The 14,062-nt window shown below is 39.1% G+C and overlaps 1 protein-coding gene across 2 annotated transcripts in view; it reads left to right on the top strand.

The window, feature by feature from the left end:
* EEA1 (early endosome antigen 1) overlaps positions 1 to 14,062 on the top strand; it is a 73,851-nt gene that overhangs the window by 29,916 nt on the left and 29,873 nt on the right. For both annotated transcript variants that reach the window (XM_075151055.1, XM_075151046.1), the window contains 3 exons: positions 751 to 906; positions 6,419 to 6,535; positions 11,415 to 11,753. In XM_075151055.1, coding sequence (XP_075007156.1) covers positions 751 to 906; positions 6,419 to 6,535; positions 11,415 to 11,753 — 612 coding nt within the window. The remainder of the gene's footprint in view (positions 1 to 750; positions 907 to 6,418; positions 6,536 to 11,414; positions 11,754 to 14,062) is intronic.

Below are 14,062 nucleotides of genomic sequence, written 5' to 3'. Positions count from 1 at the left end.
CTTTTCGCTTTGAGGGACATTATGGTACTTTAGATGTAATTACCAACAAATTTTACCTATGGGTCTGGTATGAGGCATGCCTGACAGTTCCTTCAAGAAGTTTCCTTCAGCTGCCCTTTTTTTGTCCGTTCTTGTGGTTTTCTGAAATAGTTCTTGAAGACAGAGGCAGTACCATTATAAAAGTCTGCGTAGTACTGGATTGTTATGTGTCTCAGTCCTGAGAGGGGCTTGTGAGTGTTGCAGCAGTAAACTATATACAGTAATCCCTTCTGTAGAGTAGTGGAGTCAATACAGCCTACTTCTCAGGCAATTGTGACTTCAGATAAATTTCTTGCATGGATTCCCTGTCACTTTGATGTTTTCTCCCAGGGAAGGTCTCCCTCTTGTACCTAACCATCTACCCACATGAAAATTACAGAAATTTAATCTTTGAGACCTTATCCCATTTGTCAGTTTTGGCTGAAATCAATCAACAAGTTCAAAGTTTAGTAGGCAAGAACTGACAACCAGCCATTAAATCTTGTTTCCTTTGGGAATGATACGTAGTTTTCTGTGGGTTTGGTTTTTGGTTTTTTTGTTTTGTTTTGTTTTCTTTTTTTTTTTTCTCTTCCCCCCCTCCCTCAAGCTGTACTACTGTATATGTCACCTTGTCTATAAATTGATTGATTTGAAAGATTTTTAGAGATGAATTGACACTGGAAGCATGTCAGCCAACAGCATGTTGTTCATTGCTACTGTTCTACTTCTCAGCTACAAAGGCCTGGTATGGAAGATGTGGCTGTTCTGAAAAAGGAGCTGGTCCAAGTTCAGACGCTGATGGACAAAATGACGCTGGAACGTGAGAGAGAATCTGAAAAGCTGAAAGACGAGTGCAAGCACTTGCAGGCAGAGCAGGCTAACTCGGAGGTAATAGTCATACCTAGAGATGTTAGCTTTGCCATGATTTTAATATGAAAATGGAAAATATTAATTCATCATAATGGAAAAGCCTCTTCCTTAACTGAATCTTCTAACTTATCTAATAGACATGTTTCTTCATTACAGTAAATTGGGTAATTCTGTCAATATCTACCCTCCAAAGCCCCCATGCTTTTCATTGCAAAACCTTTCCCTGGCATAAAAAGTTATTACAAAAGCCCAATAGCAGAGAAAAAAGCCACCTGGCAGAGCTGTGCTCTTTCTGTTGGGAGAGAGAAATAGAGCAATATCTGTGTGATTCAAAGACTTGTTTCCCTTATTGAGCGACATGCAGGTAAAAACAATTGTTACTGAAAATGATGGTTTTGGTTAATATTTGAGTTGATATGTCTGAAAATGGATGCTAGAGTATTAAAATATATAAAAAGAGGTTATTAATACAAAGTAGAAAATAATGTGAATATTCTTATAGGACTTTTGATTCTTGAACTTACACAAAATTTAAAAATCTCAATGGATATTGTAAACAGGTTTTCATTTTTTGTTTCTTCTAGTTTTTACTGTCAAATGGGAAGCCTTTTTACACCTATGATTTATTGTAGGAATATTTTGTGTGTAAGATACAAATCTGTTCTGCACACATCCCCCTGCCCCAATCCACTGCACAATGGCCTCCAGGTGTTGCCCGTTATCCACTAGAGCAGAAAGTGAGTGACTGCCAGGCCTCGCCATGTCTTAAGGCCAAGATGTCAGGATGTCATCTGTAATCTGTTTCCAGGCAACAGCACCTTAGTTTTCCTCTCTTTGTTGTTGCAGTCTAAAGTAGAAAATAAAATCTATTGTTCTCATGTTAGTTGCTTTTTTTTTTTACATTTTTTCTCCTTTTTTTCCTGGATTTAAACCTTTTAAATTAATCCCATTTAAAAGAGACCTCACCATCTACTTGACTTGCTGAATATGCTGGTTTCTTCAGAAGTACTTTGTGAAGGCTTGCCTCTGTGTTGGCTGAGTCAGCGGAAGAAGCTTTAAATTGCTGATGGGAGATTTGAAAACATATAGAATTGATGATAACTCTGTGTTTAAGGAAGCAAAACTAACTGCCCCTCCCATAGCAAATATTCGGTTTTCTTGGTTTTGGTTCCTCTGCTTTCCTGCCAGTGAGCACTTCCACTTCCATGCAAGATGGAGAAAAAGGGATATAACAGCTCTGACTTGGATCTTTAAGAGGGAACCTTACTCCTCACACTGTCTCAGATCCCCCCTGGCTAAAGCCTGTTTGATGTTGTTTACCGTGACAGTGAGGGAAATCTCTGACAGAGATAATGGCAAGAAATTCTAATAAAAATAGAGTATCACTGAAAAGGCTTTCATCTAACATTATTTATTCTACTAAGGAGTTGGTGAATCCATACCTGCAGAAGAACTCTCTTGCTGGGTGTTGTTGCACCTCACTAGCAGGTTGGTTGGTATAGTTTTACTAATGGATGACTTGACAGTGTGATGATCTTCACTGAAGACTGTCAGCTGTGTTTGAGACCTTTTAATTTTGCCCTTCCCCTTTTCTATTGTCCCCCACCAACGCAGCAATGCCAGCAAAACTTGTCAATGCAGAGCTGTGGTCCCTACTGAAGTGGGATCCTTGCAGAATTCCCCAGCTTACATGAGGGAACGCCTAGAGTTTCTGCAGGGCTCCTAGTATCCTCTGTCCTGTTGAGATTTGTGGATGTGAAGGATTCCTGACATCTTGTTATTCTGGGGTTTCATGTGCCCTAGATTTCAGAACTGCAGTTTTAGCTTTCTATTTCTTCATTTGCACTGCAGGGCTTTAGAGAAGTGCTGCCTGGCATTATTCTGAACTCTTTAGGGCTTTCCCTCCTGCCTCCCCCTGCAACAGATATGTTGATCTCCAGGAATTGTGCAAGGGTACAGTATTGTACTAAGCATGAATCTACCGTTGTTTTCAAGTTAAAATTATGTATGATGCCAAGAGCTCCATCAGACGTGAAAAAAGGAATATCACAGTTGGAGTTATGAATATAATGTGGTTATGTGGCCATGTAAGTTGCTGCATAATTGTAATTTGGTTTTAACTGTGAGATCCCACAACTATGCTGCAGAATTTAAATTTCATTTCAAAGTACTGTCTCTGTAGTCTTTTGTGGTTTTGGATATTTAGTTTTCATGTGAAGATAAAATGACATAGTGACAAAGTGAAAAATCTTTCATCTTAAAACATTCTCACAGAAGCATGAATTGCTCCTGTTCCCCTAAATTAGGTATGTTTAAGTTATTAGCCATAACTAGACATAACTAGCCATTTTAAAATGTAGCTTTAAAGTGCAGCCTTTAACAGGAAAAAAGACAAATGAAGAAGGTTTTTTCAGTCCTCCTGGAAGTAACGGCAGATGGGGCAGAAGTCTGCATGATGCCCCTAGCAGTTACTATGTGTTCATATAAGAAGTCTTAGATGTATGGAAGGATTATAAAATACATTGCAGCAATTATAATAATATCAGGTGTCTGTGCAGTATCATGAGTATGTTTGAACCAGAGAAGACCGAGTTGCTTTCTGGCAGAACATGGTAAGCAGTGGCAGTCTGATTCTTCTCAGAAGTGTTGCTGTCTTCTCTGCTTAATTCCAACATATGGCAACAATAGCCCAAGATGTGTTCAAAATAAAAGCTTTTCTGTTGATGTAAAGTGACAGATCAGACGTTTTAAAAAAATAAAAATTACTCAAAGTCATAGTGGTGAAAACTTCCCTACTTCTCTTAAAAAAACCACAGCTGTGAAAAGTGTTAGCCATAAGAAAACAAGAAATGGAAGTCCTTCATTGGAAGTCCTTCGTTCTGGGCATAAAAGTTTGGCAATGTTACATCTCAGCTTTGCTCTTTAAGACCACCTCAAGGGCTGAAAGAGTAAAATGGTTCTTACACCATCCTTGGCTATTTTGCTGAGCTGACTGAGGATACATACATTAATATTGATTTCCAAAGTGAGATTTCTTTAAAATAAGTTAGATTTATGGCCTGGGTGAAGAGAATAACAAAGATCATCTTAAACCCTATATGAGCATCTTCAAATGCTGCAGGAGAGGGCAGACGTGTTCTGTATAGCTCTACAATTGTCACCTAAATGTATTAATTTTTTTATCATAGAATCATAGAATAGTTTGGATTGGAAGGGACCTTTAAAGGCCATCTAGTCCAACCCCCCTGCCGTGGGCAGGGACATCTTCAACTAGATCAGGTTGCTCAGAGCCCCACCAACCTGACCTTGAATGTTCCCAGGGATGGGGCATCTACCACCTCTCTGGGCAACCTGTTTCAGTGTTTCACCACCCTCATTGTAAAAAATTTCTTCCTTATAGCTAGTCTAAATCTACCCTCTTTTAGTTGAAAACCATTCCCCCTTGTCCTGTTGCAACAGGCCCTGCTAAAAAGTTTGCTGCCTTCTTATAAGCCCCTTTAAGTACTGAAAGGTGCAATAAGGTCTCCCTGAAGCCTTCTTTTCTCCAGGCTGAATAACCCCAGCTCTCTCAGCCTTTCTTCATCGGAGTGGTGTCCCACCCTCCTGATCATTTTTGTGGCCCTCCTCTGGACCCGCTCCAACAGGTCCATGTCTTTCCTGTGCTGAGGGTTCCAGAGCTAGATGCAGTACTCCAGGTGGGGTCTCACCAGAAAGAGATGTTGGGTGTTATGCCTTATTTCGGGGTTGCACCTGAATCTCTGGTGTCTGGATCTCTCAGATGAATGTTCATTCTGAGCTACTCCTTCCATGTTTAGTTTTTCCCTATAGTGACTCCTTCATAGTAAACACATTATGAAAACAGCTGCACTGCTGTGGAGCTAAGCATTTCCATGAATCTCTGCCAATTGGGATTTGTTTCAGTATCTGGTAAATCTTCATAAAATACAGGGCCTAGACTTGATTGTTAAATTGAGTGCCCACAGAATTAAACAAGATTAGTAGATTAAATTAAGGGTAAATTTAATAAAACCAGGACTTTTTTTTTTTTCCCACTAAGCAAAGGCATTAAAAACACTGGAATATTTGAAAATAAATCGGAGGAAGTATGTCTACTAACAGCTTTTGTGACTGCTTATTTCCATCTTTCATCCATCCATTTTATTTTTTCTGCTTTCTAACGGAGACACTTAAATTTGAGGTAAATTTTTTTGAAAGCTTTTTATTCTTATAGTAGATTTCTGTTGTATCAAGATAATTTCAAGAGTTTGTTAAACAGATGCATTCCTGTTTGCTTATTGGTTCATTAATCATACACACACATCAGCCAGACAATATCAGGAATGAATACTCATCCATGATATATTTCCACGTTAAGAATGAAATGTGGGATGGGCTTATTGAATTGTGAATGAGAGAAATGTATCTTTATGCATATAAATTGCAATTCTAGTTTGAAAGGCTGCAGTGGTGTCCTTAGCAAGCTTCTGCACGTTTTCTGCGTTATATTCTCTCAGTAGTGAAATATCCTAACATATCTCAGAAATATCTGAGAAAACTCTGTTTTCTGAGAACATCCTGGAATGTTTGTCTGCCAAAGACAGATCCCAGGATGTGTTTTAGCCAACAGCCCTGTCACAAAACAGCCATGTAAAGCACAGCATTACAGAAAGTCAGAATTAATAACACTTTGTAGACGTATACTGTGTTCATATGTTCTCTTTGGTCTTTCTTTTTCTGTAGGGAGATTGTAAATAGTATGTTTATTGTCTGCTACTTCTGTTCTACTGCTTTAGTTCATTCTTGAATTCAGTATTTATACCTTTGTGCTGAAATCTGTGGTTATGAGAACAATAGGAAAGAGAACTTCTTTAAAAAGGTCACTGTTATATAGTGTATTCAAAGCGAGTGCATTCATACACAGCATGCTTTAGGGCAGCCATTGTTACCCATCTAAAGTGCTTTTCTTGTTTGCTTTCATTACTGTAGTCAAATACTGTACAGTCATTGATATACTCTGTTTTGTACCAATCCTGTTTAATGGGGTGGTATTTTTACTGTGATTATGCTGACCTGCAGGGTTGATGTGTCCAAAAGTCACACACCAAGTTTGCATCGGATGCCAGACTCACTTCTAGTGCCTTTTCCAGTACATTTCCCTTACCAGGGAGGCAAAGCTTTTGGCTGTGTAACTGCAATGACTTGGGAGGGTTTCACCTTGAGCTAGAACTGTGATAATGATTAATGGATAATCTGTTGTGATTTTCTTCGGTTGTGGGCTCAACCTGGCATTGGACTGGGGCAAATTTATGTCTTCTGAAATAGGACATGAATGCATCTCAGCTGGGAAATTATGCTTGGTGGTACTTCTGTAGCTGATGGAGCTCTGAGATGATTTGCAGGTGATTTTTTTCTTAAGCTGTTTATTTGTATACAAGATGCTTTTTATTTTGCTATCAGACATCTTGCTTTTGTTTGGGTTATGCATGAAAAACTTTGTTTTAAGTGTGGGTTTTTCTGTTTGTCCGTTCAGGCTACCATTAACCAGTTAAGAGCTGAACTTGCCAAAGGACCTCAGGAGGTAGCTGTGTATGTTCAGGAGCTGCAAAAACTTCAAAGTTCAGTCAAAGAGCTAGAACAGAAAAACCAGGTGAGAATGCTGTTGTTTCCCATGCTTGTCAGTTCACATTAAAATGGAAACACATCACACATTGCCTTGGGAAGATCTGAAGACTGTAGCAAAACACTTCTTGGTGTTGCAGAAATTGAGAATTCCTTTGCCATTTTGCTTAACATGAGGGATATCGTAATGTACAAGCAAACGCTATATTTTAATGGTCATCAGTATGTTACAACTGAAATCCTCAGTGTTGTTATGATTGCAGATTTCTAATTGCTGCAGTGTATGCTTACCTATCATTAAGCAGTATTGCCATCTCACACATTAAAAGAAAAAAGCAGTACCGTTTGAAATATTACAGTGTTTACCTAAAAATCGTAATTCAGAAGACATTTTGAGCTCTCTTCATTGGTCTTCCAGTTTCCTAGCTTTTAGATTGCACTCCTGTCATACTTTCTGGCCTTTCATCAGAGTCATGAATGGTAGAAAATTGAAATAAACTCCAGAAGCTTCTCAGCTTATAAATATTCCTTGAGAGCTTTTATCAAAGGCTTTGAGCTTGCTGCGTTTTGTATTTGCATTAAGAAAGCATGTGTTGTGGCATAATAAACGGAGGTAAGGGAGGAAAGGAGACAAGGAGAAAGATGCATGCTGCTTTTTGTTGCATGTATATATAACACTGTATATGAACTGTACACGTTACATATGTGCATTTACCAGCAACCTTGTCAATCTTGGAAAATAGGAAAGGACAGAGACCAAATGTAATCATATGTAATTATATTAAAGCAGCATTTGCAAAGAATATAAGAAGGTGCAATTAAAATTTAGTAAATTAAACTTGCCTTGAGTAGGATGACTCTTGGTTTAGCTCATTAAATCAGGTGCAGATCTAAGATGGTGAGAATTGTCATGCTGTACTTTTCCACAGACCAGCAACACTGAATCAAGCTTTTGGCAAAATTATTGCTATATGGTGTAGAGCACTTGCCTGAATATATTGCTATTCCATTAACAACATGGAATGAAACAGATTGATGCATAAGATAACCATACTTTAAGGGAGAGTCCTCTGCTATGTCAGGTTAATGCCAAATACCACTTGAGGAATAGGTAGAAAAGAAGTGGCAGCGAGCTACTTTTCCTCTTTCAGTTTCAGTGACTTAAAGCAGTTTACAGCCACCTCTTTATGCAGCTTTTTGAAAGGCGATATCCATAAGAATGGTATGCTAGCCAAGGAATCTTGGCCCTGGAGGACTTGGACCTAGAATTGGAAAAGGTAAGACTAGCTTCCCGAATAACAGAAATTGCTCCCCCTTGGAACAGTTTGCACTCCTTGAAGAAGCTGCCAGGGAGGGGGGGAGGAGCCATTAATACAGAATAGAATATATTGCATTTTGCTGTGTACATCCATTTATAATTCCATTGCAATGCGGGAAGATATTTCTGTGCATTGACACAGAGTTTTTCAAGCTCATGTACAACCTAAAGCAAGCAAGCAGTTTCTTATATTTTTCAGGAGCTATACTGAGAAGAGCAGATGACAAGTAGATAAGATCAGTTCTCTGAGATCGGCAGGAACTGCCTTTCCTTCATTTGTAAAGACTGTAATTATGGGGCTTGGCTTGCCTTGCAGAGGCCAGTAATGGCCTGTAGCCCAGAAGAGACCTAATGTGTGAAAAACCAGCGTATTCCCTGAAGTATAAGACTTGTAATTCCAAACCCATTGCATGTGGGGTTTTTTGTTTGTTTTCTTTCAGGAAAATTGTGATGCATTATCTACAGGGAGGAATGCTTAGTTTCCAACCTTCTACTGACGTAACTATTCTGAAATTTGGTCAGTGACCACAGAGTTCGTTCTTTAATGTCTGGCACTGTCACTACTAACATGTATTACGTGTTTTTTCCATGGAGCAGTTATAAAAGAAGGGATCAGTGTGGTGTTCCCCCTTGTATCTTGTGAGCTTTGAAGGCTCAAGGCTCTTTGCTGAGTGCTGGAACATACCATCATAACTTCTTTCTTTTTTGTGGAAATCAAGGCTTGGGGAAGAGAGGTGGCTGGTGTGTGCCCACATATCCCTTTTTATATCTGGGATGCAGCTGGCACAGGAAACACTGCTGAGTCCACTGATGTAACCTGCATGACCATAGCTTTGGCAGCTCTGTGGCATCGAGTCTGCCTGTGGGCTTCAGTCACGCACAGAGGTAGCAGGCTGTCGGGCAAACGCAGCATTTCTCTTGTGAAAGCAGCAGCAGCTGTTTGTGGCTCTGTCTGGCCATTCATGACTGCAGAAGGTGTTCAGCTGACAGGGGCAGTGGCTTTAAACACTGATATTTGTCATTGTGTTGCTCATCAGACCAGGGAGGAAGAGAGAAGAGTAGCACAAAATGTGGAGCAGCATCTCCAACCTTGCGTAGCTGCTGGTCTTGGCTGTCCTTTGGCTAGCTTGTAAGGTGATGGTGAAGCACCTTTGCTGCTCTTGGCTGTCCTTTGGATAGCTTGTGAAGGGATGGTAAAGCACCTTTGCTGCTCTTGGCTGTCCTTCGGATAGCTTGTGAGGTGATGGTGAAGAGGCTTTTTTACATGGAATTCCTGAAAGCTTTCCAGAGTCTCAGTCTGCTTCAAGACGTTAACTGTTTCTTTTTTCCTCCCCCCCTGCAACTTTACTTGAAAATTTAAGTTAGTGCCCTGCGCTGACTCCTCACAAAGTAGGTCATAGCACTTCTACATGTGACGTGTGGATCTAGTTACGAAGTAGTAGTAATATTAATACCTTAGTTCTAACTGGCCCAGCTATGATGAAAAACGTGCTGTAATGTGTTGGTATTTTAGGAACACGATTCAGTATGAATGTTAATGATCCTGCCTGGCCAGTTCTCTTTAATGAAAAGGGAATTGCAACTTTATTTTATGTTCTGAGAGTGAAGCCTTTTCTAAAAGCAGCAGGAGCCTTGCCGCTGGCTTTAGGAGGATAAAGTGACACCTGACCTTGATATGTTCTTTATGTCCTCTATTCCTGCATTTTGTATATGCATATATAAAAATTTCTGCATACCTGTAACAGCAACAAGTTGTTTTATTTTTCAAGAAACATTTCAAAATATACTACTTCAGGGCTAGAATTCAACAGCCAAACTTTAGTCTTGAGCCAGAATTTTTGGGTAAGTTGTATGCTTATGTAATTACATTTGTTCTCACATGGGTTGCTGGATGGCTAGATTTGTCATTTGCAAGATTGCTTGTTTTCTAACCTCTCTTTTTTTAATATATTCTTCTGTTTATTGTATCACAATTGTAAAATAAAAGTATCTGTATATGGTTTATAATGACCAATGTAGTTATCATTTGTTAGAATCTGTAAAGAACAAAACTGTTCAACTGTTCAACTTACTTGAATAATTTTACAGCTATTTTTCCTGGCAAAACAGGTTTCATCCCTGGATACTGTGCAGAAGTGCACTTTTAAGATGCCCAGCATAGCTAGAATTGCAGCACTATCTATCTTATCTTTGGAACAGTGTTATTCCAAAGTTGCAGAACTGTCTGAAGTTTTGATACATAAGACTGACTTCAGTGTTGGCATTTTTTCAGGCTGACATGCTAGAAGTGTTCTTTATTTTTCTGTATTTTAATTGAAAGGGTCACTAGAGAATACAGTGTCACTGAAACTGCAGGAAGAACGCCAGCATTTAAAAGGCGTGCATGGTAATGCTTCACTGAGATAGTTATCACTAAGAAGCTGCAATAAGTGGAACCTGCTGGTGCATTTCAGGAAGGTGGAATGAATTACCTGGGTTGGACCATGACGAGGGCTTCCCTGCAACTGTATTTGTGTGCTTTAAAAAGTGCCGCTGGAAAACCAAAATGGTTCTCATGGCTTCGTTGTCCTGCTTGAAATTCTAGTTAGTGCCTCAGCTAAGCTTGGGGGAAAACCTAAGCTTTAATTATATCTTGTCCATTAAGATATTTAATTTCTACCTGAACATAGTTTTGATTAGTTCATGAAATTTGATAAAAATCATTATGTAATAGCTGTTTTACTGAAAAGTATCTGTAAATAATTTTTTTTTAGTATTTGTCTCAGCGTGTAAATTTGATAGTATGACCTTAGACCCTGCAATATTTACTGTTGTTAACGTGGTAAGAAAAATCTGACGCTCAGTGATGTTCACATCTTTCCTTTAGGGAATTCCAATTTTTAGTGTTTTCAAACTCAAAGCAACCATCCTCTTTGAGCTGATTTGTATGCAAGGAAACTAGATGGTATGAATTAAAATGTAAAAACATCTTCTAAAATGAAGGTTAAATCCTGAGTGTTTCATTCTGTGATTTATCAACATCACAAATTTTATTAGTTTTCACAGGTTCTCGTCCATAATGTGGATAGTAGATCATGCTGTAAGTATAGTGACAGGGCACAATTAGAGTACTTCTAAAAATGATCAGCATGCTGACTGCACAGGATTAGATAGGAATTAAACCACGAATGTTGCTTAGGGAATTGTATGAAGGACGGTGATACTTGAAAACTTCTTCTGTGTACTAATAACTCAATTACTGTTTCAACTTTTCCCCAAGCAAATGCAGTTGTAATAACCTAGAATTTGAACATTCAGGGATAGCAAATTAGTCTTCAGGATACAGAAATAGAGTTTGCGTGGTGTTCTCAATAAGAGGAAGTGTATTTATGTGAGAATATGAAAAACAGTATTTCCAGTTGAAACTGTGTGCTGTATGGGCTCCAGAATTAACTTTTGTAATACGAAATAGAGGTCAATATTTCCCTTAATAATGTTTTTGAGCAAGTTCTTCACCGTTCAGCATCAACACTTGAGAAGAAATCTGAATAATGCATTGAACAGCTGTAAGCAGAATTGCAACTGAATTGCTGTGTAACTCTCTTCCTAGAGTCTGGCTGAGAAGCTGCTGCAGAAAGAACAGGACTACACCCAGCTAGAAGAAAAACACAATGAAGTATCTGTGAGTAAGAAGAACATGCAGGCAAGCTTTCACCAGAAAGACCTGGACTGCCAACAGCTTCAGGCAAAGCTGTCTGCATCTGAATCCTCGATACAGAGATTACAGACAGAGCTAGGTGAGAGGGGGGAAGCAAGCCAGAAACTTAAAGAAGAGTTGTCCGAAGTAGAGACAAAGTACCAGCATCTCAAGGCAGAATGTAAACAGCTCCAGCAGCAGAGGGAGGAAAAAGAGCAGCATGGCCTGCAACTCCAAAGTGAGCTCAGTCAGGTAAGGTTCCTTAAGCCTCCTAGACCATCCTGTTGGGATGGTTCCTTAAACCATCCCATTAAGGTTTTTTAAACTGTGCATGCTTATTTTTCATGCACATGCATTTGCATTTCCTTATTGAAGGGGAGTAACTAACCAGTACTTGTATTTGAATAAATACAAAGCTAGCTGGTATTTGAATTGAATAAATATAAAGCATTCTTCCTAACACTGCAGAGAATGAGATACAATCACCTCTTCCCCTTAGAGAAATAAAGAAAAGACCAGGCAAAAAGAAGAGGCGGTGATAAGAGTGCAGAAATTCTTTGGTATTTGTTTGTCGTTATGTTTGAATCTTTTTAGTAGATCCAAACTCTTGCAGGGGGAAATGAGGACAGTTGTAGCCCCTGTGTCACAATCAAACTCAGCAAGATCTACAGTTATAACCACCTTTCCACATTTTTATTTCTGGGAAGGCTAATGTAATATCTGTCTATCTGTAGTATAATTCCCCTTTTTCTGAAAGGGAAACATCTTACTAATTCTGTTCTATCTGGAACTCTTCTTAAAACTATATTTATAATTTCAGTTTTGAAGATTAAGGTTGAATGAGCATAAATTTTATAGCTTATTTCTCAGGTTCTGATTTGACTTTTTTTTGTACATGAATAAAAAAGGCTTTGGCTGATCTGAGACGGGTTCTTTGTCCACTCTTCTTCTCTTACAGTGTTAAATGAACTCTTTTTTCATGCTACAATTTTTCCTCTCCCCATTTTTTGTTGATGCATTCCCTGAAATAAGGGCAATATTGTCGAATGAGAGGGCAACGCAGAATATTGAGTTTCCATGACAAATACAGTAATAGACAAATCCTAAGAAGTCAGCAAGGTTATTTATTCTGGTTCAGTAAGGTAGCTGAAGCTATAACGAATTTAGGTTATGAGAAAAACAAATTCAGGTAGAGTATCAGAAGTAGTTTCACTTCTAGCAGTAGTAATTTTACTGCTCTACAGGAAGTTTGAGAAAAATGAGTCTTCGTTTTACATTAGAATTGAAGAATGCTTGATTTGCTTTAAAATTGAATAGTGAGTACAGTAGGGAATACTTAGTGTGAAAAGCAGGGACCATTTGAAGTCTTAATATTGCTTCCTTTGTGTCTCTCCACAAACACCTTCTCTTTATGTTGCTGATAGCTATGAGAACACCCAGAGCATACGTTTCCCCACTGTTTACGTAATGTTCTGCTGAGTCCAATGAGTTATGGAAGCAGGACTTTCATATAACATTGAGCATACTGAAATTTGAGGCTGGTTGAACTCTGTTTTATGTAGTGTCTTGGGGAGTAATGTGTTAGACTGGAGAAATATTTGTGCATCAGGAATCGTGTCCAGTCCTAAGATGGAAAAAATAATCTGTTTTTTTGTTAGTATGACGTGCTTCATTTTAATCTCTCGGCTAAAGCTTTATCATTTTAAAGTGAGTGTTTTTCAATTTTCAACCCTTTGTCAAGTCTGAAATAGATGAAGTTGCAAGCTGTGCGTGTATAGTTTATCTTGGAAGAACGGTGGCTTGGCAAAACTTCATTTATGTATGTATTACATCCCCAGAATAACTTTCCTTCTCTCATCAGTCTTCTGTCAGGGGGAGGGGAGATAATGCTATTAGTTATCTGCTTAGGAATCCTCACTTGGTAAAACTGCCTCAGTCTGCCTAGGCAACATGGATGCAAGCTTCAGAAGCACAGCCAAGAGGTTGAAATCTGACGGCTGAAATCTGGCTTCAGCCTGAGAGGGCGTTTTCAGGAAGGATTTTTGGGGTGGGTAAATGAAGGAGGAGGAAGGTGAATAAAGCATCGCTGAATGGATTCCTATGAAAGGAAATGGAAGCATTGCGCATTCTCTGGTGATACCATTGGGAAGGAAGACAGTCTAAGCAAGAAAACCTGAACAAGCTGCTGGATCTCAGGATGTGTTTTAGAATTGTATTGTACAAGAATAGTGGAGGAAAAAAAGCCCTTCATAGATGGCATAAAATAAAATTAAAGCCAAGCAAAAACTTCTCTTCCTCTCTCTCACTCCAAACAAGGGTTCAGTTACTATTGTCATGAAAAGACTAAATTTCTTGTATTTGTTCACTTAATTTGTTCACCTCCCCGAGGAGGGCGCACAGCAAGATCACTACTCTGGACTTCAGGAGAGCACACTTTGGCCTCCTCAGGGATCTGCTTGGTAGAGTGCCATGGGATAAAGCCCTGGAGGGAAGAGGGGCCCAGGAAAGCTGGTTAATATTCAAGGATCACCTCCTCCAAGCTCAGGAGCGATGCATCCCAA

This window comes from Calonectris borealis, chromosome 1 (genome assembly GCF_964195595.1).
Source record: "Calonectris borealis chromosome 1, bCalBor7.hap1.2, whole genome shotgun sequence".
In the NCBI taxonomy this organism is placed as follows: Eukaryota; Metazoa; Chordata; class Aves; order Procellariiformes; family Procellariidae; genus Calonectris; species Calonectris borealis.
The sequence above is the reverse complement of the archived record's forward strand: the minus strand, read 5'-3'. Positions and strand labels throughout refer to the sequence as shown.